General features: G+C 46.3%; 4 protein-coding genes across 5 annotated transcripts in view; 2 read left to right on the top strand and 2 right to left on the bottom strand.

Moving 5' to 3' along the window:
• LOC109898449 (harmonin) overlaps positions 1 to 8,723 on the bottom strand; it is a 44,119-nt gene extending 35,396 nt beyond the window's left edge. The window contains exons 1-4 of the mRNA XM_031833097.1: positions 8,575 to 8,723; positions 6,030 to 6,097; positions 4,145 to 4,288; positions 1,604 to 1,742 (exon numbers count right to left, since the gene is read on the bottom strand). Of these exons, the coding sequence (XP_031688957.1) occupies positions 1,604 to 1,742; positions 4,145 to 4,288; positions 6,030 to 6,097; positions 8,575 to 8,610 (387 nt within the window). The 5' untranslated portion in view covers positions 8,611 to 8,723. The remainder of the gene's footprint in view (positions 1 to 1,603; positions 1,743 to 4,144; positions 4,289 to 6,029; positions 6,098 to 8,574) is intronic.
• A 374-nt stretch (positions 8,724 to 9,097) lies between these two features.
• ccdc77 (coiled-coil domain containing 77) lies at positions 9,098 to 18,009 on the top strand. Of its 2 annotated transcripts, none has more exons than XM_020492296.2 (12): positions 9,098 to 9,197; positions 9,962 to 9,996; positions 10,213 to 10,396; positions 10,483 to 10,625; positions 10,875 to 10,971; positions 11,089 to 11,170; positions 12,056 to 12,144; positions 12,219 to 12,367; positions 13,486 to 13,756; positions 15,551 to 15,676; positions 17,000 to 17,152; positions 17,258 to 18,009. In XM_020492296.2, the coding sequence occupies exons 2-12, from the start codon at positions 9,968 to 9,970 to the stop codon at positions 17,402 to 17,404; spliced, it is 1,470 nt and encodes a 489-aa protein (XP_020347885.1). In that variant the 5' UTR covers positions 9,098 to 9,197; positions 9,962 to 9,967; the 3' UTR covers positions 17,405 to 18,009. The 2 variants fall into 2 exon arrangements, with proteins under 2 accessions (XP_020347885.1, XP_031688956.1); XM_031833096.1 differs by having other exon boundaries at positions 9,188 to 9,359.
• A 75-nt stretch (positions 18,010 to 18,084) lies between these two features.
• Positions 18,085 to 27,369, top strand: hdhd5 (haloacid dehalogenase like hydrolase domain containing 5). Its single transcript, XM_020492297.2, has 8 exons — positions 18,085 to 18,444; positions 19,099 to 19,302; positions 22,928 to 23,040; positions 23,898 to 23,991; positions 24,168 to 24,201; positions 24,284 to 24,458; positions 24,568 to 24,756; positions 24,898 to 27,369. Exons 1-8 carry the CDS (start codon positions 18,331 to 18,333, stop codon positions 25,307 to 25,309), a joined length of 1,335 nt encoding a protein of 444 aa, XP_020347886.1. The 5' UTR covers positions 18,085 to 18,330; the 3' UTR covers positions 25,310 to 27,369.
• On the bottom strand, positions 25,321 to 26,154 carry LOC116375762 (cadmium metallothionein-like). Its single transcript, XM_031832843.1, has 2 exons — positions 26,134 to 26,154; positions 25,321 to 25,830 (listed from the first exon to the last, which is right to left on the bottom strand). Exons 1-2 carry the CDS (start codon positions 26,152 to 26,154, stop codon positions 25,321 to 25,323), a joined length of 531 nt encoding a protein of 176 aa, XP_031688703.1.
• Positions 27,370 to 27,389: the final 20 nt, after the last annotated feature.

Here is a 27,389-nt window from a genome sequence, read left to right as displayed (position 1 = left end):
CAGGGAGTACTTCTCATTGTCTCCCTAATCTTGGGGGAGGACAGGGAGTACTTCTCATTGTCTCCCTAATCTTGGGAGAGGACAGGGAGTACTTCTCATTGTCTCCCTAATCTTGGGAGAGGACAGGGAGTACTTCTCATTGTCTCCCTAATCTTGGGGGAGGACAGGGAGTACTTCTCATTGTCTCCCTAATCTTGGGGGAGGACAGGGAGTACTTCTCATTGTCTCCCTAATCTTGGGGGAGGACAGGGAGTACTTCTCATTGTCTCCCTAATCTTGGGGGAGGACAGGGAGTACTTCTCATTGTCTCCCTAATCTTGGGGGTGGACAGAGAGTACTTCTCATTGTCTCCCTAATCTTGGTGGAGGACAGGGAGTGTTTCTCACGGTATCCCTAATCTTTGGGGAGGACAGGGAGTGCTTCTCACGGTATCCCTAATCTTGGGGGAGGACAGGGAGTGCTTCTCACGGTCTCCCTAATCTTGGGGGAGGACAGGGAGTGCTTCTCATTGTCTCCCTAATCTTGGGGGAGGACAGGGAGTACTTCTCATTGTCTCCCTAATCTTGGGGGAGGTCAGGGAGTACTTCTCATTGTCTCCCTAATCTTGGGGGAGGACAGAGACTACTTCTCATTGTCTCCCTAATCTTGGGGGAGGACAGGGAGTACTTCTCATTGTCTTCCTAATCTTGGGGGAGGACAGGGAGTGCTTCTCATTGTCTCCCTAATCTTGGGGGAGGACAGGGAGTGCTTCTCATTGTCTCCCTAATCTTGGTGGAGGACAGGGAGTACTTCTCATTGTCTCCCTAATCTTGGTGGAGGACAGGGAGTACTTCTCATTGTCTCCCTAATCTTGGTGGAGGACAGGGAGTGTTTCTCACGGTCTCCCTAATCTTAGTCGGCTGGGTAGTGAATAAACTGTACTAACTTAGTCTTAGTCTTTGACTAATTATTATTAAACTCATGGTCTTACAAACCTCGGGGATTGGTCAAAGCTATTGATTGATTGTTATTATCATTGGGATGGAAAATGTTCATGACATTAGTCCAACGATTTAACCACTAGGCTACCTGCCGCCCCAAACAGTACAGCAGGTTCAATTACTTCATGAAGGACAGGAAGGTACTTTAAAAATTCACTGATGTTTTTATCGAAGCAGTTTGTTCCTCTGATTGGTTGTATTTGATGCATGCATACTGTATGTGATATGTTTCTATCAGGATTGGGGTCAATTCCATTTCAACTCCATATAATTCAGGAACAACACTGAAACTCCAATTCCAATTTTCTTCAACGCTTTTTTCAATGAGGAAAATGTGGTACTGGAATTTGGTTTACTTTCTGAATTGACTGGAATTTCAAAGAAATTGACCCCAACCCTGATTACTATATGTAAAACAGCAAGGAGAGATACCCATATGAACTGCATAATGACTAATACAAAGACGTTTGACATTTCTCAACAGAGTCAAGTGGTGCAGTCTATGAATCTGCTTCTCAAAGGGTAACTAATCAAAGTTTCTTTACTCCACCTAGTGGAAATATTGACCACATCATATGAAAAGACTGTCCCTTTCATGACCTCATGAAAACAGAAACACACACCTGCAGGCCACTGTTTCCAGCCTGTCCATCCTTGACGATCTGTGAGATGAAGAGTCCACAGCCGAACTCCAGGCCCCCTCTTACGCTCAGCCCCAGGCCCTCAGGATGAGTACGATCCAGACGCACCTCCCTTAGCTTACTGCGCCACCAGGCGGGGGAAGAGGAAGGAGGAGAAGAAAGACAGGGGGGAGAGGGAGAAGGAGAAGAAAGACAGGGGGGAGAGGGAGAAGGAGAAGAAAGACAGGGGTGAGAGGGAGAAGGAGAAGAAAGACAGGGGTGAGAGGGAGAAGGAGAAGAAAGACAGGGGTGAGAGGGAGAAGGAGAAGAAAGACAGGGGTGAGAGGGAGAAGGAGAAGAAAGACAGGGGTGAGAGGGAGAAGGAGAAGAAAGACAGGGGTGAGAGGGAGAAGGAGAAGAAAGACAGGGGTGAGAGGGAGAAGGAGAAGAAAGACAGGGGTGAGAGGGAGAAGGAGAAGAAAGACAGGGGTGAGAGGGAGAAGGAGAAGAAAGACAGGGGTGAGAGGGAGAAGGAAAGAAAGACAGGGGTGAGAGGGAGAAGGAAAAGAAAGACAGGGGGGAGAGGGAGAAGGAAAAGAAAGACAGGGGGGAGAGGGAGAAGGAAAGAAAGACAGGGGGGAGAGGGAGAAGGAAAAGAAAGACAGGGGGGAGAGGGAGAAGGAAAAGAAAGACAGGGGTGAGAGGGAGAAGGAAAAGAAAGACAGGGGTGAGAGGGAGAAGGAAAAGAAAGACAGGGGTGAGAGGGAGAAGGAAAAGAAAGACAGGGGTGAGAGGGAGAAGGAAAAGAAAGACAGGGGTGAGAGGGAGAAGGAAAAGAAAGACAGGGGTGAGAGGGAGAAGGAAAAGAAAGACAGGGGTGAGAGGGAGAAGGAAAAGAAAGACAGGGGTGAGAGGGAGAAGGAAAAGAAAGACAGGGGTGAGAGGGAGAAGGAAAAGAAAGACAGGGGTGAGAGGGAGAAGGAAAAGAAAGACAGGGGTGAGAGGGAGAAGGAAAAGAAAGACAGGGGTGAGAGGGAGAAGGAAAAGAAAGACAGGGGTGAGAGGGAGAAGGAAAGAAAGACAGGGGTGAGAGGGAGAAGGAAAAGAAAGACAGGGGTGAGAGGGAGAAGGAAAAGAAAGACAGGGGGAGAGGGAGAAGGAAAAGAAAGACAGGGGGGAGGGAGAAGGAAAAGAAAGACAGGGGGGGAGGGAGAAGGAAAAGAAAGACAGGGGGGGGGAGAAGGAAAAGAAAGGCAGGGGGAGAGGGAGAAGGAAAAGAAAGGCAGGGGGGAGAGTGAGAAGGAAAAGAAAGGCAGGGGGGAGAGGGAGAAGGAGAAGAAAGACAGGGGGGAGAGGGAGAAGAAAGACAGGGGGGAGAGGGAGAAGAAAGACAGGGGGGAGAGGGAGAAGAAAGACAGGGGGGAGAGGGAGAAGAAAGACAGGGGGAGAGGGAGAAGGAGAAGAAAGACAGGGGGAGAGGGAGAAGGAGAAGAAAGACAAGGGGAGAGGGAGAAGGAGAAGAAAGACAGGGGGAGAGGGAGAAGGAGAAGAAAGACAGGGGGAGAGGGAGAAGGAAAAGAAAGACAGGGGGGGAGGGAGAAGGAAAAGAAAGACAGGGGGAGAGGGAGAAGGGAAAGAAAGACAGGGGGAGAGGGAGAAGGAGAAGAAAGACAGGGGGAGAGGAAGAAGGGGAAGAAAGACAGGGGGAGAGGAAGAAGGAGAAGAAAGACAGGGGGAGAGGAAGAAGGGGAAGAAAGACAGGGGGAGAGGGAGAAGAAAGACAGGGGGGGAGAGGGAGAAGGAGAAGAAAGACAGGGGGAGAGGGAGAAGAAAGACAGGGGGAGAGGAAGAAGGGGAAGAGAGACAGGGGGAGAGGAAGAAGGGGAAGAAAGACAGGGGGAGAGGAAGAAGGGGAAGAAAGACAGGGGGAGAGGAAGAAGGGGAAGAAAGACAGGGGGAGAGGAAGAAGGGGAAGAAAGACAGGGGGAGAGGAAGAAGGGGAAGAAAGACAGGGGGAGAGGAAGGAGGAGAAGAAAGACAGGGGGGGAGAGGGAGAAGGAGAAGAAAGACAGGGGGGAGAGGGAGAAGAAAGACAGGGGGAGAGGAAGAAGGGGAAGAAAGACAGGGGGAGAGGAAGAAGGGGAAGAAAGACAGGGGGAGAGGAAGAAGGGAAGAAAGACAGGGGGAGAGGAAGAAGGGGAAGAAAGACAGGGGGAGAGGAAGAAGGGGAAGAAAGACAGGGGGAGAGGAAGGAGGAGAAGAAAGACAGGGGGGGAGAGGAAGGAGGAGAAGAAAGACAGGGGGGAGAGGGAGAAGGAGAAGAAAGACAGGGGGGAGAGGGAGAAGGAGAAGAAAGACAGGGGGGAGAGGGAGAAGGGGATAGAGGGAAGATGTCAGGAAGGGGTTATCAGTTATGTGTATCAATGTAGTGTACATTGTCGTTATCTTGGAGTGACTAGAAAGTATAAGACAAATGCATCTCATTGAAAGTCTATGGACTGTTAAAGCTCCAGCCTGGTGGGTGGCAGCGACCCCTCCACTCACCGTGACCTCTTGGGGGTGTGCAGGTCGTACTCCACCTGGTGTTTGAGGGGAATGAGGGGCCGGATGGTATCAAACAGTGGCAGGCGGCTGGGCTCGTTGATGACCAGCTTCAGGTCCCCCACCAGCACTGACAACTCCATGGACCTGAGGGAGAGAGCAGAGGGTCAGAGGTCAGCTCAACACACACACACACAGTGTCACTGCACAATCATTTAAGAGAGAGCGAGAGGTTTTGAACGCCTTCATCATTCCTATCATACATGACTAGGAGAAAGACTGCCTCAATGCTGGGTATAGAACAACTAGGACAGAACAGTTTGATATGACTAGGAGAAAGACTGCCTCAACGCTGGGTATAGAACAACTAGGACAGAACAGTTTGATATGACTAGGAGAAAAACTGCCTCAACGCTGGGTATAGAACAACTAGGACAGAACAGTTTGATATGACTAGGAGAAAGACTGCCTCAACGCTGGGTATAGAACAACTAGGACAGAACAGTTTGATATGACTAGGAGGAAAGACTGCCTCAACGCTGGGTATAGAACAACTAGGACAGAACAGTTTGATATGACTAGGAGAAAGACTGCCTCAACGCTGGGTATAGAACAACTAGAACAGAACAGTTTGATATGACTAGGAGAAAGACTGCCTCAACGCTGGGTATAGAACAACTAGGACAGAACAGTTTGATATGACTAGGAGAAAGACTGCCTCAACGCTGGGTATAGAACAACTAGGACAGAACAGTTTGATATGACTAGGAGAAAGACTGCCTCAACGCTGGGTATAGAACAACTAGGACAGAACAGTTTGATATGACTAGGAGAAAGACTGCCTCAACGCTGGGTATAGAACAACTAGGACAGAACAGTTTGATAAACACCACACCCTTATCAAGTATATCAACAATGTGCAATCAACCTACCAATGGGAACAAAAAGGCATATGACTATTAATTATTCATGTTCACCATTTCACTCCTGACTCGTGTATGAAGGGGGAAATGGCTTTTGGAAATAGCTGGCCAGGCTTGGCAGAGCACAGTGGAAAACTGATCATACTGTAGGTCTAACCAATGGGGTCTCATGGCTCTGGCTCCATACCCAGAACACATGGAAACCAGCTCCTCTAACTCCCCATTCAGTCCACATTAACATCACATTCCTGAACAAAACCCAACCCATATACACACACAAGCATGCACACAAACACCCCCATATATATATGGGGGTGTTTGTGTGCATGCTTGTGTGTGTATACAAGTCTTTTATGTTGGGGAGATGGGTTTTGTTCAGGAATGTACATACATATACACACACACACACACACACACACACACAGGAGACTTAATCCCATATTATACATAAATGTGTGATTTGAGAGAAATCAAGAGATTTGCTTGGTTGAAATAGAAGTGACAGAAAAAAGATCATCTTGATGTATCTAGTACGGGCAGAGTACACCACCAACAAATACTACTACTAACTACTAACAATATATTTATCTAGTACTGGTTGAGTACACCACAAACAAATACTACTACTAACTACTAACAATGTATTTATCTAGTACTGGTTGAGTACACTACTACTAACAATTAATGTATCTAGTACTGGCAGAGTAAACTACTAAAAACTAACAATTAATGTATCTAGTACTGGCAGAGTACACAACTAACAACTACTACTAACTACGAACAATTAATTTAATCTAATTAATCTAACAATACACTTCCTCAAATAAAGGATCAGCAAACTGAAATCAGTTAAGGGAAGAAAATTGAAAAACTGTGGCGAAGATTGTTTGTCCTGGAAATTACTAACAAGTCAATAATTTAGCACTAAACTAATGTGAAAGTCAGACAGAGATAGTGGTACTCACTGGTGGTATATCCGCAGGACATCATACAGGTAGTCCTTTTCTGCCTCATTGTCAATGAGTAGCTCCACCTAGACAACAAAGACATCTTCATCATCGTCATTGTCTTTATCACAGACAAGATAGCAGCTGCCACAGTCGGGGAAAGCTGCAGACTCTTACTGACACATCCCTCTCAGCTGTGGTCCTTTCAGCTGTGGTCCTGTGTGTGTGTGTGTGTGTGTGTGTGTGTGTGTGTGTGTGTGTGTGTGTGTGTGTGTGTGTGTGTGTGTGTGTGTGTGTGTGTGTGTGTGTGTGTGTGTGTGTGTGTGTGTGTGTGTGTGTGTGTGTGTGTCTGTGTATATGTTTGCTGTGTTTGTGTGCCCCTAAAAGCGTTAGCATCAATAGTATCTCTATTCTATTGTTGATGCTGGTGGCAGAAGGCCAGGTAGCTTTCCCTCTTTCTAGATCCCTTCTCCTTCGAAGTGGCCGGCCCTCACTAGGACTCTGGGCTGGGAGCCACTCTTATGCCACTGGACTGGGGAGAGGGAGTGAGGGAGTGAGATGGAGGGGGAGGTTAGAGGGGGGTTTGGAATAGTGAGGTGAGCAGTATAACCTTACAGTACAACCCTGAGACAAAAAAAGTCTCACACACACACACACACACACACACAGTACAGATAACCTTGAGGGGACACAAAATTCAGTCCCATTCTAAATCTGATTTTCCCTAACCCGAACCTTAAACCTAACCTTAACCCTAAACTTAAACATAACCCTGGCTCCTAACCAAAAAATTAAAACAAACTCTAGCTCCTAACCCTAATTCTAACCTAACCCTAAACACCCTAGAAATAGCCTTTGACCTTGTGGGGGGGACTAACAAAATGTCAAATGTTTGTTTGTTTATTATTCTTGTGGGGACTTCTGGTCCCTACAAGCATAGTTAAACACGTCCACACACACACACACACACAAACACACACACACACACACACACACACACACCTAGATACACATTACCTCACAAAAGCACAAATATGCAAAGGTTGCTGGGTGTATGCCGGTGTGTTTATAGTGTCATAAAGCTCTCTGACTCGACATTGAGAGACAGGGAAAGCAATGTGACTATGTGCAGACTTTGGCCCCATAAACTGATGAAGCCGATCATAAAGCACCACCCACAGACCACTGGGTAGTCTAGGAACATGGACCAACACACAGCTTATGTTATAACTGAAGTTCTCTAGTGATCTCTAAACATTTAAACTCCCTTATTCTCAAACATCCAACAAAGCCCAGGGGTGAATACAACACACATTAATGTCAAATCAGCTATAATAGAGATGAAAGGGCCCATTTCAATCCAACATGAGCCTATATTCACCTCTAAAAGACAAATCAAATGAGTGGTTGTTGCTCATGCCTGCCTACCTGCCTGCTCTCTCGGTCTCTAAATGCTGCTGTCAGTGGTTCCTTCCTTTCTGCATGGCTGGACATCCCTGACATTGTCTAAATGATCGAAAGGGGAGCGACCCAGTAACAACCTACAACAGAGCTCGGGATCCACATTACAAATGAGGACTGAAAACACCAAAATGTATCAAGTTCCCTTTACACAGTTTCTCTTTTGACATTATTACCCTGATAATGTAACCTGCATTTGGGAAATTAACAATTGTATGCCTACAATTAATTTGTTTATATTTCTTTAACTACACATGTTAGTCAAGAACAAATGTTTATTTACAATGACTGCCTACCCCGGGCCAAACCCAAACCCCAACGACACTGCCCTATGGGACTCCCAATCACGGCCGATTGTGGTACAGCCCAGGATCGAACCAGGGTCTGTAGTGACGCCTCTAGCACTGAGATGCAGTGCCTTAGAATGCTGCTCCACTCGGGAACCCACCTATTGTTCTTTGTAGTGAATCACAACACTGTGTGACTGGCTGGACTTCTGCATTTCGTTTCTTTGCATCATTGGTATATATATGTGTTGGATCATGAATGACCAACAAACAAAAAATATGTTGGAAAACCCAGAAGAACTTTCTGCAATACACACAATGTACAATGACTAACCAATCAAGAACCCCAACACACAGGCCATAAGTCATCATGAAATACTGTAGCCTAGCTTACCTGTACAGACTCTTCAGACAATCTAAATGTATGTTACTGTATAGCTCATACACACATACAGTGTTTAAAAGGAATATATGAAATTAAATATCCTTACATATGAGGGAGCAACGTTGTAATCATACAGAGAATGAAGTTGTTTAACACACAAACAGTCTAATTTCACTATTGTGAAATAAAGAATGAAACAATGCAATAAAAATCGAAGACAAAATATATGTTAGTCCTATACTAATTAGTTCTCAATACCTATCAAGACATATTAATGTAAAGGCAGCTGTGTAAAAGCGTTACCCCAACAGGGTTCAGAGTACATCATACTGTGATAACAGCAAAAGAGAAGTGAAACACCAATTGCTTTACATAACATAAATTGCTTTACTTACCACATTAGGCAAATATTTCATTATTAAATTATTACCTTGTGCCTAAATTCTCGAGCTACTTTTCGTTCCATTTTCAACAAAAAAAAAAAACGGTGCCACCGACCGGCGTTCAATCGTCCTGTGTGCGCTACCGAAAGTGGCGCTACCGATACTGAACGCTGGGTAGTAGATGAGTGACACCAGGGGCCCTATTTAAAGAATAGCACTGGGTAACAGTTGCTCGGGCGCAGGTCTAGGATCAGCGTACACTCCCCAAATCATAACCTCAATTGATAGGGTAACGAATACAAAACTGGCCTGTCTAGTCCAGGCGCAAATAATTCATAGCCTTATTCCACCACCTCTAATACTACTGTACAGTTAGGTTATTGTAACACATGATAGTGCCTGTGGCAATTGCGTTTTAGGCTTAATTGTCTATGACAAATAAAAAACATATATCACTATTTCCTTATGTAAGATACCGTGAAACAGTGCAGAAGTTGGTGCAGAAGTCCAGACGGTCACACAGTGTTTCAATTCACTACATAAAACAGTAGGTGGCGGTAGAGCTTCGCTACTCGAATCACTCTGCACTTTTTTTTCTGCGAAGAAAGACTTTGAAAACTTCCGGGATCTAAAGAGGCAGACAGTTTGAAGATTCATGAAACAGTGAAAGGTAAAGGGAAAACGAATGTCAATATTTAATACAGATTTAGAATCATTGTTGAAATACTGCCATCGGATATGGCACTCAAACATTTTGTACTGTTATCCATCTGTGTAGCTGTCTTACGCAAGCAAATTTGACTGGCGAATGTTTTTGAGACTTGTTTGTGAAGTGAGTGCACCGTTGTTCTAGCTGGCAGCTCACTTTGATAGAACGAACTAGCAAACTATGATATTTCATAAATACAGTTAATAGACACAGATCGCCACCTAGCTAGCACAAGTGGAACCAGTCAGCTACGTTAGCAGTTTCAAACTCCCCGCGTCTTTTGCCACACAGGCGCTTAGCAACGACGGGTAGGAGAGCGGCCATGCACCTGATATTACTCAATTTGGGAATTACATTGTTTCGAGAGATCATGTGGGCAACTGAAAACCCAGTATCATGGCACAAGTCACAACAACAGATAACTGCTATACTTTTTGTATTGAACCTTTATTTAACTAGGCAAGTAAATTAAGAAGAAATTCGTATTTACAATGTCGGTCAAACCCGGACAACGCTCGGCCAATTGTACGCTGTCCAATGGGACTACCAATCACGACGCAGCCTGGATTAGAACCAGGGACCGCAGTGACGCCTCGTAAAATGAAACGTAGTGCTTTAGACCGCTGCGCCACTCGGGATGCCCTATCTAAAAACCTCCCGGGCTTCTACGCATATCATAACAATCATCTAACTGTGTCTCAAATTGAACAATAAATGTGTTTCAGGTCAACATGATGGAGTCACCTCCAACAAAAGACAGGTAAGTAATGGCTACCTATTGTGTTGTTTAATTGTTTCCTCTATCAGATTACGTAATTGTAGTGACCAAATCTATTGTGTCTAATCTCATTATTGAGTCTAATCTCCCTACGGCTCCTACTCTAATCTGACTCTAAGGAATTGTTCCTAGATTGGTTTTTATCTTTGTTAGCTTAGTGGGATAATGTCCTCCCTTCTGGGTTGTCTTCCCTTCCAGGCAGACAGACCACACCCCTGGGGTGGAGGACTCTCCCCTGCCCCCCATCACTGAGCGCCTGGCCTACCTGCGCCCCTCCAGAGAGCTGCTGGAGTTCTACAGGGGGAAGATCGCCCAGTTTGATGGAGAACACGATGACCTGATGCAGATGCTGGAGAAGTACAGAGGCACCACAGAGGACCAGGTGAACTGTGGGTGTGGGGAGTGCACGCATGCAGACAGCAACTGATGGGTGTGTGCTAATCTCCCTGTCTCTCCCTGCCCTCCCAGCACAAGCTGCAGTGGGAGGTGCGACAGCGTGAAGGGGAGATATCTGAGCTGCAGAAGGCTTTGAGTGACATGCAGGTGTACCTCTTCCAGGAGAGGGAACAGGCGCTGCGTCTGTACGCAGAGAATGACAGACTCAAGATCAGGTGAGCCCTCATTTGATTCACAATTACACTTTACAATTGCTATTGACCTTTGGGGCGGCAGGGTAGCCTAGTGGTTAGAGCGTTGGATTAGTAACCGGAAGGTTGCAAGTTCAAACACCCGAGCTGACAAGGTACGAATCTGTCGTTCTGCCCCTGAACAGGCAGTTATTTAAGTTAACCTTAAATAAAGGTTAAATAAATAAATAAATTACATGAAAAATACAGGTTTTCTATTGTCTTTGTGTTCAGAGAGCTGGAGGACAGGAAGAAAATCCAGCACCTGTTAGCCCTGGTGGGGCCAGACACTGGGGAGATCACCTACTTCCACCGTGACCCTCCACACAAGGTCAGGGTTCACTTCAGGAAACTTAATTCTGCTCCATTGTCTTATTTGACATTACATGACTTCGGAAAGGGATTGGCAACTTGCATGACTATTGCCTGTCTGTCTACTGTGCTGTAGGTTAGCATAGCCCAGAAGGAACTAGAGCCCAGAATTCTGGATCATCGGAAGATGGCAAAGTCAAGAACTGGATCTGCAAAAGGTTGAAGAAAATTCTCTGTTTTTGTGATTTGATAATTATATTTTAGGGGTATACATATTTAGATGTATCTGTTGGTTTGAGATATTGCAGGTTTACAAGTAAAATCATTCAAGATGGCATTTGATCAGGGCCGACCCCAGGCATAAGCGATATAGGCGACCATCGGGGTCTCAACTTACTTTTGAGAGTTGGAATAGTAGAAAACACAAGGTGCAATTTCAAAATGTGGTGGTGCATCAGCAGCTTTTCTCTCATGTCAGTCACTGACAATCACTCAATAAGTTCATGTCAACTAAAATGTTTTAGATTGGTAAATTAGTCGAGCCAGCTATCTAAACTTATAGTAATCATGGTCGAATTACAGACCGGGCATCCAGGGCACGTGCTTAGGGACCCTGACCTCCAGGGGGCCCCCATTTGATTTTGTTATTCACTCTCACTCAGATATAATATCAACATGGCACAATGTGTAGAATTGCAGGAAATTAGCTGTAAAACTGCACATTTTCTCTCTGACCAATGCAGAAACTAGTAGAATACCATAACATTTGTTATAAAATAGCAAAATCTTCTCTCAGTCCCATGGGAAAAATGTGTAAGGGGGCCTCTCAACAAAATGTTGCCTAAGGCCCCAAAAGGCCAGGACTGGCTCTGCATTTGATTTGATTTATTATCTCGTAACAATTTGCTCTACCTAAGAGTTGAAAGATCTTCCCTATGTAAGATAAACCTAAGCCTAAGGGGGGAGCTACTAAAATCAAATTTAGGAAGTAGGATTACAGTGTGCTCTGAGCACAAATCAGTTTACGGAAATGTGGAATAATCTGTCTTGGGAGTGCAATATTCCCCTGACTGTGCCACTTAGCCTTGCTTCTGTCTGAGCAGAGGGAAGCCGGACATCCAGATCAGAAGGAGTGGTGAATGGAGGAAGCCCAGAGCAGTACAGAAGAGACAACCAGACCTTACTACTACAGGTAGTACGACACACACACTCTCAAAAGCAACTCATTTAGCTCCTTGAAAACTATTGAACTGGTGTAATGTGCAGGTGGAGGCGCTGCAGGCTCAGATGGAGGAGCAGACTCGTTTGTCCAAAGAGCAGGTGGAGTCTCTGCTGGAGGACAGGAGGATCCACGTGGAGGAGGGACAGGTCCAGCACCAGAGAGACCAGGACCGCATCACCGTACTCACTGACAAGTATGCAAACGACCTACTATACTCTACTGCACTCTTCATATCACTACTACATTTCATATTCCTCCACCCCACATACTGTACCACCAAATGATATTTAGAGAGAGCTGTCTCAACCAGAGGCCAGGATTGCATCACTACTCTCACTGTCAGTGGGTTCACATCAGGGATGGACATGAGTACTCCAACTGACGTCAAAACTCTATCATCAACCAGAGATCGAATTAGGACTCGAAGACAACTTTCATTTGCTTTGATTTTAGTGTTCCATTTGTTCATGTGCATTTGCGAGGCACAAAAAAAAAGAACCAAGCCAATTATCACATAGTTCTTCTCCCTAAACTACCTTTCCCCACTGTGTCTCACTCACTCAATCAATTGTGTTCCGACCCATTCCTTTACATACACAAGCGCCCGTTAGGCGTACAGAAATACAGTGTGTTCAGAAAGTATTCCTAGCTCGACTTATTCCAATTTTTGTTGTTAAAGCCTGAATTCAAAATGGATTAAATACAGTTTCTCAACCATCTACACACAGTACCCCATATTGACAGTGAAAATATTTTTTTGAAATGTTAGCAAATTTAAATGAGATCATTCTGTATTTTTAAAACATGTTTTCACTTTGTCATTATGGGTTATTTTTATTGTGTGTAGATGGGAGGAAAATGTATCTAATCCATTTTGAATTCAGGGTGTAACATAACAAAATGTGGAATAAGTCCAGGGATATGAATAGTTTCTGAAGGCACTGTAAATGCCTATACAAAAGTTTAATCACCTTTTGACAGCTTGTAGAGTCCTGCCCCAACAAATTCAGGCTGAAGAGGGGGTGCAACATAATATTAGGAATGTGTTATTTATGTTTGGCATACTCACTGTATATGGGGCAATTTGGATTTGTTATCCTGTAATGGTTATGTTAAATTAGGTGTTGTTGGGATATAGATAAATGCGCATGTTTTTTTTCTCCCAATGCGGGCCTGAGTAAAAATCGTCGGAGTACTCCCAACAGTCAAAATGTCAAATGCCTATCCTAGTTCACATACCCCTATCCTGAATACATGTTCTCTCCCTTCCTCTCTGTTCCGCTCCTTGTCCCTCTCTACTCTTCCTCCCAGGCTGGACCGGACCCAGAACCTGCTGTACGAGAGCACCAGGGACTTCCTACAGCTGAAGTTTGAGACGCGGGCCCACGAGAAGGGCTGGATGGTGGAGAAGGACCGGCTGCTGCGAGAGCTGGACTCAACCCAGGACCGTCTGAGGAAAGCCAGTGATGGTCATGGGAGGGAGCAGCCGGGACCAGGATCCAGAGGACACGGCAGCAGCATGGCCCTGCTTCTAACCCAGCCCCAGCCTGACACACAGCACGTCCACAGGGAAGAGCTCAGGGTGTGTAGTAGTACACATGCTTCAGATCAGAGGTCTTACATCATTGGGATCATGTCCCATCCAACACCTCAAATAACGTTTTTTATTTTACATTAACAAGTGGTGTTAAAAGCGTTGTTGTGCCTCGGGCTGTTACGGTGACCATATTTATGACCGCAGTCAAATTCCACATGACCATTGAGTCACGGTAACTAGGCTTCTCCAAAACGGTGCTCTGATGCCGCTGATGGTTGTTAGTAGCCTACCAAACTTGCTAATGGCCTGGTACTCAGGGCTCTATTGTCTCTCTAAAATCAATGCAAATGCAGTCAAAAATCACTTCACAAGTTTGAGCGGAATAGGATCACCTGTTGCCCACTGAGAGCCAGCTCCTCGTAGCTGGTTGTTTCATGGAATGAAATAAGTGTTATTGTATGCCCATGTTGCACAACATTTCTATATGCTTTGCAATTGCGTGAGAAAACGGTTTTAATGGTCTCTATTAAAAAGAGGAATACCCCATCAGCTTTCTATAGGCTGGGCCTACTATATTTATTTCTCAACATTCCTAATATTAAGCACATTGCGTTGCTTTACAACCGGAGTACCCTACCTACCTGGCTGGCATGAAAATGAACCGCTCGAAAAGCTCCCTTCAATCGGATGACGAGAATAGCCCATTCTATATCATGTCACACACATGATTTAGTCTATGTAAAGACAACATTACATTTAGAATAGTCTGACGGGTGAGAATATTATCACTTGTTAATGATTCCCAATGTGTGCAGTCAAAGGCAAGAAACAGAGCATGCATTTTGTGACTTTTTCATATCATAGTCGCCTGCATCATGAAGCCTAGCCCATGGGCCTATATGTTTTGATAAATTTTGTATCACAACTAATATAACCTAGCCTATAGGCCCAAGACCCCTGGAACAGGGTTGGAGAGTCCATGGCTTATAGAGCCTAGTGAAACAAGACCCCTGGAACAGGGTTGGAGAGCCTAGTGTAACAAGACTCCTGGAACAGGGTTGGAGAGCCCATAGCCTACAGAGCCTCTGAGTGACCATCGAATTCTTGGTTACCTCCCTAACCAAGGTCCTTCTTCTCCGATTTCTCAGTTTGGCCAGGCATCCAGAGCTAGGAAGAGTCTTGGTGGTTTCAAACTTCTTCCATTTAAGAATGATGGAGGCCAATGTGTTCTTGGGGACCTTCAATGCTGTAGCAATGTTTTGGTACCGTTCCCCAGATCTTTGCCTCAACACAATCCTGTCTCGGCGTTCTACGGACAATTCCTTCTACCTTATGGCTTGGCGTTTGAACTGACATGCACTGTCAACTATGGGACCTTATATAGACAGGTGTGTGCCTTTCCAAATCATGTCCAATCAATTGAATTTACTACAGATGGACTCCAATCAAGTTGTAGAAACATCTCAAGGATGATCAATGGAAACAGGATGCAGCTGATCTCAATTTCGAGTCTCCTAGCAAAGGGTCTGAATACTTATGTAAAGGTATTAGTTTTTTTATTTGTAATACATTTGCAAAAATGTATAACCTGTTTTCGCTTTGTTATTATGAGGTAGAGTGAGAGATTTTATTTAATCCATTTTAGAATAAGGCTGTAACATAACAAAATGTGGGAAAATGGAAGGGGTCTAGATACTTTTCGAATGCACTGTGTATATACAGTGCCTTTGGAAATTATTAAGACCTCTTGACTTTTTCCACATTTTGTTATGTTACAGCCTTATTCTAAAATAGATTTCCTGTGGTGTTGTTGTGTCCTGCTATTTCCTGTGGCCCCAGACAATGCAGGAAGAGCTGAAGCAGGCCCACCGCCTGGCTGAGATGTACAGGGAGCAGTGTGTTACCCTGGAGACAGACCTGGCTCAGATCAGAGAGGAGGGGGACATGGGCAGGGAGATTTTCAAGGTGTGTGACCACGAATCCTTACATGATATTTATTTATTTTTTTATTTTACCTTTATTTAACCAGGTAGGCAAGTTGAGAACAAGTTCTCATTTACAATTGCGACCTGGCCAAGATAAAGCAAAGCAGTTCGACAGATAAAACGACACAGAGTTACACATGGAGTAAAAACAAACATACAGTCAATAATGCAGTATAAACAAGTCTATATACAATGTGAGCAAATGAGGTGAGAAGGGAGGTAAAGGCAAAAAAGGCCATGATGGCAAAGTAAATACAATATAGCAAGTAAAATACTGGAATGGTAGTTTTGCAATGGAAGAATGTGCAAAGTAGAAATAAAAAAATAATGGGGTGCAAAGGAGCAAAATAAATAAATAAATTAAAATTAAATACAGTTGGGAAAGAGGTAGTTGTTTGGGCTAAATTATAGGTGGGCTATGTACAGGTGCAGTAATCTGTGAGCTGCTCTGACAGTTGGTGCTTAAAGCTAGTGAGGGAGATAAGTGTTTCCAGTTTCAGAGATTTTTGTAGTTCGTTCCAGTCATTGGCAGCAGAGAACTGGAAGGAGAGGCGGCCAAAGAAGGAATTGGTTTTGGGGGTGACTAGAGAGATATACCTGCTGGAGCGTGTGCTACAGGTGGGAGATGCTATGGTGACCAGCGAGCTGAGATAAGGGGGGACTTTACCTAGCAGGGTCTTGTAGATGACATGGAGCCAGTGGGTTTGGCGACGAGTATGAAGCGAGGGCCAGCCAACGAGAGCGTACAGGTCGCAATGGTGAGTAGTATATGGGGCTTTGGTGATAAAACGGATTGCACTGTGATAGACTGCATCCAATTTGTTGAGTAGGGTATTGGAGGCTATTTTGTAAATGACATCGCCAAAGTCGAGGATTGGTAGGATGGTCAGTTTTACAAGGGTATGTTTGGCAGCATGAGTGAAGGATGCTTTGTTGCGAAATAGGAAGCCAATTCTAGATTTAACTTTGGATTGGAGATGTTTGATATGGGTCTGGAAGGAGAGTTTACAGTCTAACCAGACACCTAAGTATTTGTAGTTGTCCACGTATTCTAAGTCAGAGCCGTCCAGAGTAGTGATGTTGGACAGGCGGGTAGGTGCAGGTAGCGATCGGTTGAAGAGCATGCATTTAGTTTTACTTGTATTTAAGAGCAATTGGAGGCCACGGAAGGAGAGTTGTATGGCATTGAAGCTTGCCTGGAGGGTTGTTAACACCATGTATATTTTGCTAAATTATTGTTTGTGTTATACATTGTGGCGTGTGCGTGTTTACTCCACTGTGTTTTGTGCACCTTTTTGTGTAGGATCGGTCGGACAAGATGGCGAAGCGTCTTCAGATGACGACCCAGCGGTACGAGGCCCTGGAGAAGAGGAGGGCCATGGAGGTGGAGGGCTTCAAGACCGACATCAAACACCTCCGACAGAAACTCAAAGATGTGGAGAAACAGCTTTTCAAGGTACGTAGGAGGTGAATGTCGTGTACCGAGGTGTGTTAGAAGCTAAGTAAACATACAACAGCTATGTGCAGGCTCATGTGTGGGTGTGGTACCTGTGTGTTTCAGGTCACCCTGAACGTGGGCCCGAATCAGGACCTGGCCATCCTACACGAAGTGCGTCAGACCAACGCTCGGACCAAGAAGGTCCAGGGGGAGCTGAAGACCCTGAAGGCCAAGATCTACGGCCTGGAGAACGACCTCCGATACAGCTGAGATTTTTTTAAAGCCACTGGGGACCAGGGTACTGTTCAGTTGCCCACGCAACAGGAAATGTTTTGAAACTGAATAATTTTGCATTGTTGTTGGACAATTTAACTTAGGACTCCCTACTCATCATGATCCTGTATTCCCCCTTTGACATGCTAAGTTAGATTTATTTATTTTTTGACACCTGATGATAGGCACATGTGCTGCATCTTATATCTAAAATGTCTCATGATATAGATTTTTTTTGGTTTGTTTAGGTTTTAGATGATGTTTTAGGCCAAGGAGACCTGGGTGTGTATGACATTACATTTTCTATTACATTGATACAGTAATTAAATACAAACAGAACAAGATAAACAATGTGCACATAAAAGTTCATTTTAGACAAACTGGTTTTCCACTACTGATTTATCTATTGTGTGTTGCTATGAAAGACCGAGTGGATGTTTCATTTTGATCAATAAAGATGTATTTTATGATTAATTGTAATAACTAGATTGACAATGCATGTTTACACGTCAAATGCACAAGTAGGAGAACAAGATACATTAAACATGTTTGATGTTTCCTCTGAACAGAAACAGACGGCAATAAAAATCTCTAAATCGAAACTTTATTTGAGGAAAGAAAGTCCATTGGCTCAATTCGATGTAGACAACGTCACTTCCGTAAAATTGAGATGTGCGCAATCGCGGTATGGGTTGACACCGACCGAAAGCAAGCTTGCCAACGCGTGGCCATCTGTTATTCATATTGCAGCATGCTATCAAGTTTAGAGATGGCACACTTTTCACTTTCTATTGTGTGTGATATAGCTAGCTATGTAGTTCCTATAGCTAGTTAGTGCTTGGTAGTGTAACGTTACTGCTGTTGTTTTTTGTCTGTAGTGATTGTTTTAGCTAACTTAAGCTTGTTAGCTAACGTTAGGGGAAATGGCAGAGTTACTGCAAAGATGTAACGTTTTGAAATTTGGTTGGCGACTCCTGAAGTCAAGTCACGCAGGAGCAGGCAAACAACTGTATATCTCATCACAGAGTTCCAGAAATGTAAGTCGAATGTTTCACTGTTGATTCTGGCTCGTTTATAGTTAGCTGGCTAACTAATTACCGTAATCAAACTTGGATTCAAAGTGTGGTCACTTCACATTCCAGATAGCTAGCTACACATCTCCGTTTCAAACGCACAGTTTTCCAATCTGGTGACTTTGATAGTGGTTTATGGTGACTTTGATAGATTAGCTAGACAGTTTCCCCTGTGACACCTTTACATTTAGCTGTAGTTAATTAGCCATAGTCCCTGCCAAGCCTGTGTCCTAAAAATACCCCTCCCAACCGGCTGAAACTTGAAGAGCTGGTTGACATGGACATAAAATAGTTAATGTAAACACATCACTAGGATGCAGTCTGTCTGTCTGTACCTGTCCTGTCCATAGCTTGGACAACCCTTCTACAGAAGGGGACTAGTTCAGGACATTGCTGTTGAGTTGTTTAACTGTTTGGTTGGTCGCTGTGTCACTGCAGACTAATCCCACTACTAACCCACTTTAAGGCCTACCATAAAGAAGATGAGGGTGGTCTGGTCCAGCATGTAGGCCTAAGGCCTATACACATACAAGGATGCAAGACCATTACCATAAACCATTGTCTCAAAGTCCACTGAAGAAAGGCTGCACGTCACACACCATTAATCTGTCTCCACAGGGCCACAACTTCTTCGGGCTTCTCTTCGACATCGATGGGGTGCTAGTGCGGGGCCGCACACCCATCCCTGCAGCCAAACAGATCTTTAGGAGCTTGGTGGACAGGAAGGGGAAGTACAAAGTGCCTGTGGTGTTTGTGACCAACGCAGGGAACTCTATGAGGCAGACCAAAGCTGAACAACTGTCGCACCTGCTGGAAGTGGAGGTGAGGGATGCGTCATATAGCACTAAACAATCCTGCACTAAAATCTGGGTCATACTGACATGTCTCGCCTTCTGGAGGTGGAGGTCAGCGATGCGTTTTGGTCATATTGTAACGAACAATCCTGGACTAACATCTGGGTTATATTGTCATGTTGCACCCAGCAATCCTCCAGTAACATCTGGGTCATGTTGCACCCAGCAATCCCCCACTAACATCTGGGTCATGTTGCACCCAGCAATCCTCCACTAACATCTGGGTCATGTTGCACCCAGCAATCCTCCACTAACATCTGGGTCATGTTGCACCCAGCAATCCCCCACTAACATCTGGGTCATGTTGCACCCAGCAATCCCCCACTGACATCTGGGTCATGTTGCACCCAGCAATCCCCCACTGACATCTGGGTCATGTTGCACCCAGCAATCCTCCACTGACATCTGGGTCATGTTGCACCCAGCAATCCTCCACTGACATCTGGGTCATGTTGCACCCAGCAATCCTCCACTGACATCTGGGTCATGTTGCACCCAGCAATCCCCCACTGACATCTGGGTCATGTTGCACCCAGCAATCCCCCACTGACATCTGGGTCATGTTGCACCCAGCAATCCCCCACTGACATCTGGGTCATGTTGCACCCAGCAATCCCCCACTGACATCTGGGTCATGTTGCACCCAGCAATCCCCCACTGACATCTGGGTCATGTTGCACCCAGCAATCCCCCACTGACATCTGGGTCATGTTGCACCCAGCAATCCCCCACTGACATCTGGGTCATGTTGCACCCAGCAATCCCCCACTGACATCTGGGTCATGTTGCACCCAGCAATCCCCCACTGACATCTGGGTCATGTTGCACCCAGCAATCCCCCACTGACATCTGGGTCATGTTGCACCCAGCAATCCCCCACTGACATCTGGGTCATGTTGCACCCAGCAATCCCCCACTGACATCTGGGTCATGTTGCACCCAGCAATCCCCCACTGACATCTGGGTCATGTTGCACCCAGCAATCCCCCACTGACATCTGGGTCATGTTGCACCCAGCAATCCCCCACTGACATCTGGGTCATGTTGCACCCAGCAATCCCCCACTGACATCTGGGTCATGTTGCACCCAGCAATCCCCCACTGACATCTGGGTCATGTTGCACCCAGCAATCCCCCACTGACATCTGGGTCATGTTGCACCCAGCAATCCCCCACTGACATCTGGGTCATGTTGCACCCAGCAATCCCCCACTGACATCTGGGTCATGTTGCACCCAGCAATCCCCCACTGACATCTGGGTCATGTTGCACCCAGCAATCCCCCACTGACATCTGGGTCATGTTGCACCCAGCAATCCCCCACTGACATCTGGGTCATGTTGCACCCAGCAATCCCCCACTGACATCTGGGTCATGTTGCACCCAGCAATCCCCCACTGACATCTGGGTCATGTTGCACCCAGCAATCCCCCACTGACATCTGGGTCATGTTGCACCCAGCAATCCCCCACTGACATCTGGGTCATGTTGCACCCAGCAATCCTCCACTGACATCTGGGTCATGTTGCACCCAGCAATCCTCCACTGACATCTGGGTCATGTTGCACCCAGCAATCCTCCACTGACATCTGGGTCATGTTGCACCCAGCAATCCCCCACTGACATCTGGGTCATGTTGCACCCAGCAATCCCCCACTGACATCTGGGTCATGTTGCACCCAGCAATCCCCCACTGACATCTGGGTCATGTTGCACCCAGCAATCCCCCACTGACATCTGGGTCATGTTGCACCCAGCAATCCCCCACTGACATCTGGGTCATGTTGCACCCAGCAATCCCCCACTGACATCTGGGTCATGTTGCACCCAGCAATCCCCCACTGACATCTGGGTCATGTTGCACCCAGCAATCCCCCACTGACATCTGGGTCATGTTGCACCCAGCAATCCCCCACTGACATCTGGGTCATGTTGCACCCAGCAATCCCCCACTGACATCTGGGTCATGTTGCACCCAGCAATCCCCCACTGACATCTGGGTCATGTTGCACCCAGCAATCCCCCACTGACATCTGGGTCATGTTGCACCCAGCAATCCCCCACTGACATCTGGGTCATGTTGCACCCAGCAATCCCCCACTGACATCTGGGTCATGTTGCACCCAGCAATCCCCCACTGACATCTGGGTCATGTTGCACCCAGCAATCCCCCACTGACATCTGGGTCATGTTGCACCCAGCAATCCCCCACTGACATCTGGGTCATGTTGCACCCAGCAATCCCCCACTGACATCTGGGTCATGTTGCACCCAGCAATCCCCCACTGACATCTGGGTCATGTTGCACCCAGCAATCCCCCACTGACATCTGGGTCATGTTGCACCCAGCAATCCCCCACTGACATCTGGGTCATGTTGCACCCAGCAATCCCCCACTGACATCTGGGTCATGTTGCACCCAGCAATCCCCCACTGACATCTGGGTCATGTTGCACCCAGCAATCCCCCACTGACATCTGGGTCATGTTGCACCCAGCAATCCCCCACTGACATCTGGGTCATGTTGCACCCAGCAATCCCCCACTGACATCTGGGTCATGTTGCACCCAGCAATCCCCCACTGACATCTGGGTCATGTTGCACCCAGCAATCCCCCACTGACATCTGGGTCATGTTGCACCCAGCAATCCCCCACTGACATCTGGGTCATGTTGCACCCAGCAATCCCCCACTGACATCTGGGTCATGTTGCACCCAGCAATCCCCCACTGACATCTGGGTCATGTTGCACCCAGCAATCCCCCACTGACATCTGGGTCATGTTGCACCCAGCAATCCCCCACTGACATCTGGGTCATGTTGCACCCAGCAATCCCCCACTGACATCTGGGTCATGTTGCACCCAGCAATCCCCCACTGACATCTGGGTCATGTTGCACCCAGCAATCCCCCACTGACATCTGGGTCATGTTGCACCCAGCAATCCCCCACTGACATCTGGGTCATGTTGCACCCAGCAATCCCCCACTGACATCTGGGTCATGTTGCACCCAGCAATCCCCCACTGACATCTGGGTCATGTTGCACCCAGCAATCCCCCACTGACATCTGGGTCATGTTGCACCCAGCAATCCCCCACTGACATCTGGGTCATGTTGCACCCAGCAATCCCCCACTGACATCTGGGTCATGTTGCACCCAGCAATCCCCCACTGACATCTGGGTCATGTTGCACCCAGCAATCCCCCACTGACATCTGGGTCATGTTGCACCCAGCAATCCCCCACTGACATCTGGGTCATGTTGCACCCAGCAATCCCCCACTGACATCTGGGTCATGTTGCACCCAGCAATCCCCCACTGACATCTGGGTCATGTTGCACCCAGCAATCCCCCACTGACATCTGGGTCATGTTGCACCAGCAATCCCCCACTGACATCTGGGTCATGGTGCACCCAGCAATCCCCCACTGACATCTGGGTCATGGTGCACCCAGCAATCCCCCACTGACATCTGGGTCATGGTGCACCCAGCAATCCCCCACTGACATCTGGGTCATGGTGCACCCAGCAATCCTCCACTGACTGGTTCTGTGCTTTACTGATTGTTTTGCTTGTGTTTTCCCCTGCAGGTGTCTCCAGACCAGGTGATGCTGTCCCACAGTCCTTTGCGTATGTTCAGTCAGTATCACAACATGTGTGTGCTGGTGTCAGGCCAGGGCCCAGTGCTGGAGGTGGCTCACAAGTATCCTTACTAATCTCCAGGCAGAGCAGTGATCATGGGGCTGACTCTTTCCATGACATTTGAAGAGAGGGAGATTACCTATGTAACAGAGCAGCAGTGATAATTGGGATGACGACTTGGGAGATGTCTAGGGATATACACATTTCAGTAATATAAAAGGTGCTGAATAGCAGTATGTTTTATATAGATTAAGTGTCTCTTGTCCTCTAAAAGGATATCCTTTCACAGCAAACTATGTAAAATGTACACTGGGATCAAAACTGAATACATCTATTAAGCAAACTCAGCACACATTTGTTTTCCTCAGCCATTCAGTAACCCAAGAAATATGAGGTCTTTGTATACATTTGGGCTTAAACTGTTTGGTAAACAGTAGGACAGTTTAAAGGGGAAATCTGCAGTTTAAACAATTACTAAGCCCCCCCCATTTTTGCAGTAAACAGCTGAGGGATGTTGTTGGAGAATTATAACCACTCTCAAATTCATAGACATCGTTTTTGATGCAAGGACTGACCATGATGATAAATGATAGTTTAAGCCATGTTTTGAGGCTTTAGTGTTTGTTTACAATTGCAAAGTTTACAAACAGTGGAGTAAAACAAGCCTCTATTTTGGGTTCTCATGGGGTAAGACAGTTGAAATAAGCTCATGAGGTATTTATAAGTTATAATCAATGGGTATATCATTCATTTAAAAGTTCAATAATTTAAGTATAAAGTGCAGATTTCCCTTAAATGCCAGGAATCCTTTTTAAATTATCATTGTCGTGCTGCTCTCCCTCTATGAATCTGTTGCATTGTCTTGCTCTGTTTAATGTTCTGTTATTTTGAGTTTGACCGTAACCTATCCAACACAAGTCTGGGATTTCAGAATGTTGTGACCATAGACATGCTGAGGGATGCCTATCCGCTTCAGGACATGGTGGATCACAACAGAAGACCCAAAGACATGGTGAGGGTGTAGTTGGAGGAGATGGGGCGTGACTTGGGTTGTGTTCAGCAGGAACAAATTAATAATTGTATGAAAGAGGAGAATGGAGAGCTAAATTTGACATTTATGACCCATCAACTCTTATGTATTTACCATTTGTATCTCCAGCATGTTTACAGTGTTGAATTATCTTACAGGTTCCACCAAGTAAAGATTTACCCCCGATAGAAGGTAATATATACAAATAAAACAAATATTTTGAAACTTGCAGAAGATTGATTTTTGACTGACAGTCTTTAACAATTATTTTTAGCCATCATTCTGTTTGGTGAGCCAGTCAGATGGGAGACCAACCTCCAGCTAATAATGGACGTGCTCTTAACCAATGGGAAGCCTGGGAATGCCCTGACAACACTGCAGTACCCTCACATTCCAGTGCTGGCCTGTAACATGGACCTGATGTGGGTGGCTGAGGCCAAGAACCCCAGGTGGGAACACACGCACTTCCACTCAGAGCATAGCATCAAGGCAATTTAGGTCTTGTAGCCAAATTGTTGTAAACAGAACATGTGTGTTGTAAATATCCCTGTTTGCTAGGTTTGGTCACGGTATGTTTCTGGTGTGTCTGGAGAGTCTGTATAAGAAGGTGACTGGCTGTGAGCTGAAGTATGACGCTCTGATTGGAAAGCCCAGTGTGGTGACCTATAACTATGCTGAGCTGCTCATCAGACAGCAGGCTGAGAGTCTGGGCTGGACTGAACCTGTGGAGAGACTCTACGCCATTGGGTGAGACTGCCTGCCTGGGTTACACACTGTTTACACCATCGGGTGAGACTGCCTGCCCGCCCAGCATAGATACTGTTTTAATCTGTGTATTCCATCTTGACTAACTCAAGCCCCCTTATCTCTCTGCCGTCTCTCCCTCAGTGACAACCCCATGGCAGACATCTACGGTGCCAACCTCTACAACCGCTACCTACAGTCCTGCCACCGCACCCGAGCCCTGATGCAGCTCGGAGGGGGGGAGCCTCAGAGCCAACCCCTGGAGGACCCCCACGAAATGACCTGTGCTGAGATGGGAGGAGTTACAGGGGCGTACGGGGGCGAGGAGCCCCTCCCTGTGGGGTGCAGCTCCATCCTGGTGTGTACGGGGGTGTACAGCCAGGACCAGCAGGAACTGCCCCCTGACCCCAGGCATTCTGTTACAGAGCATCGGATCTTCCACGGTCACAGGGACTTCCGCTTTGACCCCAACCTGACCCAGCCATCCTTCATGGTGCAGGATGTGAAGGAGGCTGTGGAGCTGGTGTTCCAGCAGGAGGGATGGCCTCTGGAGTAGGGGCCCGAGTCTCAATACTGCTCTGTCCCCTGGTCACAGCACTGCTCTGTCCCCTGGTCACAGCACTGCTCTGTCCCCTGGTCACAGCACTGCTCTGTCCCCTGGTCACAGCACTGCTCTGTCCCCTGGTCACAGCACTGCTCTGTCCCCTGGTCACAGCACTGCTCTGTCCCCTGGTCACAGCACTGCTCTGTCCCCTGGTCACAGCACTGCTCTGTCCCCTGGTCACAGCACTGCTCTGTCCCCTGGTCACAGCACTGCTCTGTCCCCTGGTCACAGCACTGCTCTGTCCCCTGGTCACAGCACTGCTCTGTCCCCTGGTCACAGCACTGCTCTGTCCCCTGGTCACAGCACTGCTCTGTCCCCTGGTCACAGCACTGCTCTGTCCCCTGGTCACAGCACTGCTCTGTCCCCTGGTCACAGCACTGCTCTGTCCCCTGGTCACAGCACTGCTCTGTCCCCTGGTCACAGCACTGCTCTGTCCCCTGGTCACAGCACTGCTCTGTCCCCTGGTCACAGCACTGCTTGCCAAGTCGATTAACAGCAGCTCAATGTCTGGGTCTCTGAGGCTGTGTTTACACAGGCAGCCCAATTCTGATTTATTTTCTTATCTTTTTCAGAGCTGATCCGATTGGTCAAAAGACAAATGAGTGTCAAGAAAATCTAAATTGTGCTGCCTGTGTAAACACAGCCTCTCTTTGGTTAGGACAGGGTCTAATAGTTGACATAGACCCCTCTGTGACCAAGAAACCTCTAAACGTCCTCCTCAACCGCCTCACTCGGCCATGCTAGTACAGTCACTCATACAGCCAATTACATCACACGTCTAGAATGTCCGTGCACATTTACCATACTGTACTGCCGTTGAGATTTCCCTAACTTTTACATTTCTGTTACGTGTCCTGTTCTACGGAGTGTAGCATGCTGACTAGACCTGCCAAGTTCCATGCACGAGCATTGCGAAATGAATGTATGCATGTTATTCAATCATTTCATCCAAACTGCACGCGGGTGTCTGCGTAGTCAGGTGCTAAACATAGAACTTTCAACTCACTGAATGTGACTTTCAACTCACTGAATGTGAGGTTAACTAGGTTTCCGCTCTTGTGTTTTAATTGTCGACTTGTATTTCAAATGTGTCAATTCTACAATGATCCACAAAAAAAATACCTTATTTATTTTTGCGTAAACTAACCCAATATTTATTTCCCAGAACAAATTGGCAAATTTTTATTTTTTTTACCTTTATTTTACTAGGCAGTTAAGAACAAATTCTTATTTTCAATGACGGCCTAGGAACAGTGGGTTAACTGCCTGTTCAAGGGCAGAACGACAGATTTTGTACCTTGTCAGCTCGGGGATTTGAACTTGCAACCTTTCGGTTACAAGTCCAATGCTCTAACCACTAGGCAACACTGCCATTCCCCAAATGAATATAATTGATTTTGGTATTTTAATCTGCGTGTCATGAACGCGTCTGGTGGGGAGAAACAAAATCAACATGTGTACGATGATGTAATGCTGTCTGTTGTGGCTATCATGACTGTTTTTGGCTTGATGAATAATATTCTTAGTGGACTGAATACATAAAATACACTGATAGGCCATTTTACTTTACTGTGATGGGTTAGCTTTTACAATATATTTATCTGTCTGCCATGTCTATCCAGACTTGTTACAGGAACAACTTCATGCAAGTGACCAGTTTATGTCCAGGAATGTCCTTTGATGGACTTCTTTGATGCAAGGCTAGTTGTTCCATTTACCATGAACTAAACAGGTGCTACATATCTGGCTGTGTTCAAGTAAGGTTTGGAGCGTCTTTCAATAGCCATTAGCTTGTGAAGGCAGGCCGTTGTGGGGATGTAAAGCATTTTGTGGTATTTAAAAATATATATTTTTATGTGATTGTTATGGAGTATTTTATGCAGGGATGTCAAATTTTTTAGGTATGTTCAATTGGCCAAAGGTTCTGAGGGAAAGATGTGACTGTGGAATTGTCATAAATGCAACACTGTATTTGACAAATTGAAGGGCAATAAAATGTTCACTGAAACCAGTCTTTCTCTCCCCCCCCCCC

Source organism: Oncorhynchus kisutch, linkage group LG10 (assembly GCF_002021735.2).
Source record: "Oncorhynchus kisutch isolate 150728-3 linkage group LG10, Okis_V2, whole genome shotgun sequence".
Taxonomy (NCBI): Eukaryota; Metazoa; Chordata; class Actinopteri; order Salmoniformes; family Salmonidae; genus Oncorhynchus; species Oncorhynchus kisutch.
This window is presented reverse-complemented; position numbering and strand designations above follow the sequence as displayed.

Coding starts and splice junctions, on each gene's coding strand:
- ccdc77 (XM_031833096.1), top strand. CDS start 9,336: ATGTTTTTGAGACTTGTTTGTGAA. Junction 10,972..11,088: donor ACCGTGACCCTCCACACAAG/GTCAGGGTTCAC, acceptor ACTGTGCTGTAG/GTTAGCATAGCCCAGAAGGA. Junction 17,153..17,257: donor TGGAGAAACAGCTTTTCAAG/GTACGTAGGAGG, acceptor TGTGTGTTTCAG/GTCACCCTGAACGTGGGCCC.
- hdhd5 (XM_020492297.2), top strand. CDS start 18,331: ATGGCAGAGTTACTGCAAAGATGTAACGTTTTGAAATTTGGTTGGCGA. Junction 19,303..22,927: donor CGCACCTGCTGGAAGTGGAG/GTGAGGGATGCG, acceptor TTTCCCCTGCAG/GTGTCTCCAGACCAGGTGAT. Junction 24,757..24,897: donor GAGAGACTCTACGCCATTGG/GTGAGACTGCCT, acceptor TCTCTCCCTCAG/TGACAACCCCATGGCAGACA.
- LOC116375762 (XM_031832843.1), bottom strand. CDS start 26,154: ATGTGCACGGACATTCTAGAC. Junction 25,831..26,133: donor TGTGCACGGACATTCTAGAC/GTGTGATGTAAT, acceptor CTTGGCAAGCAG/TGCTGTGACCAGGGGACAGA.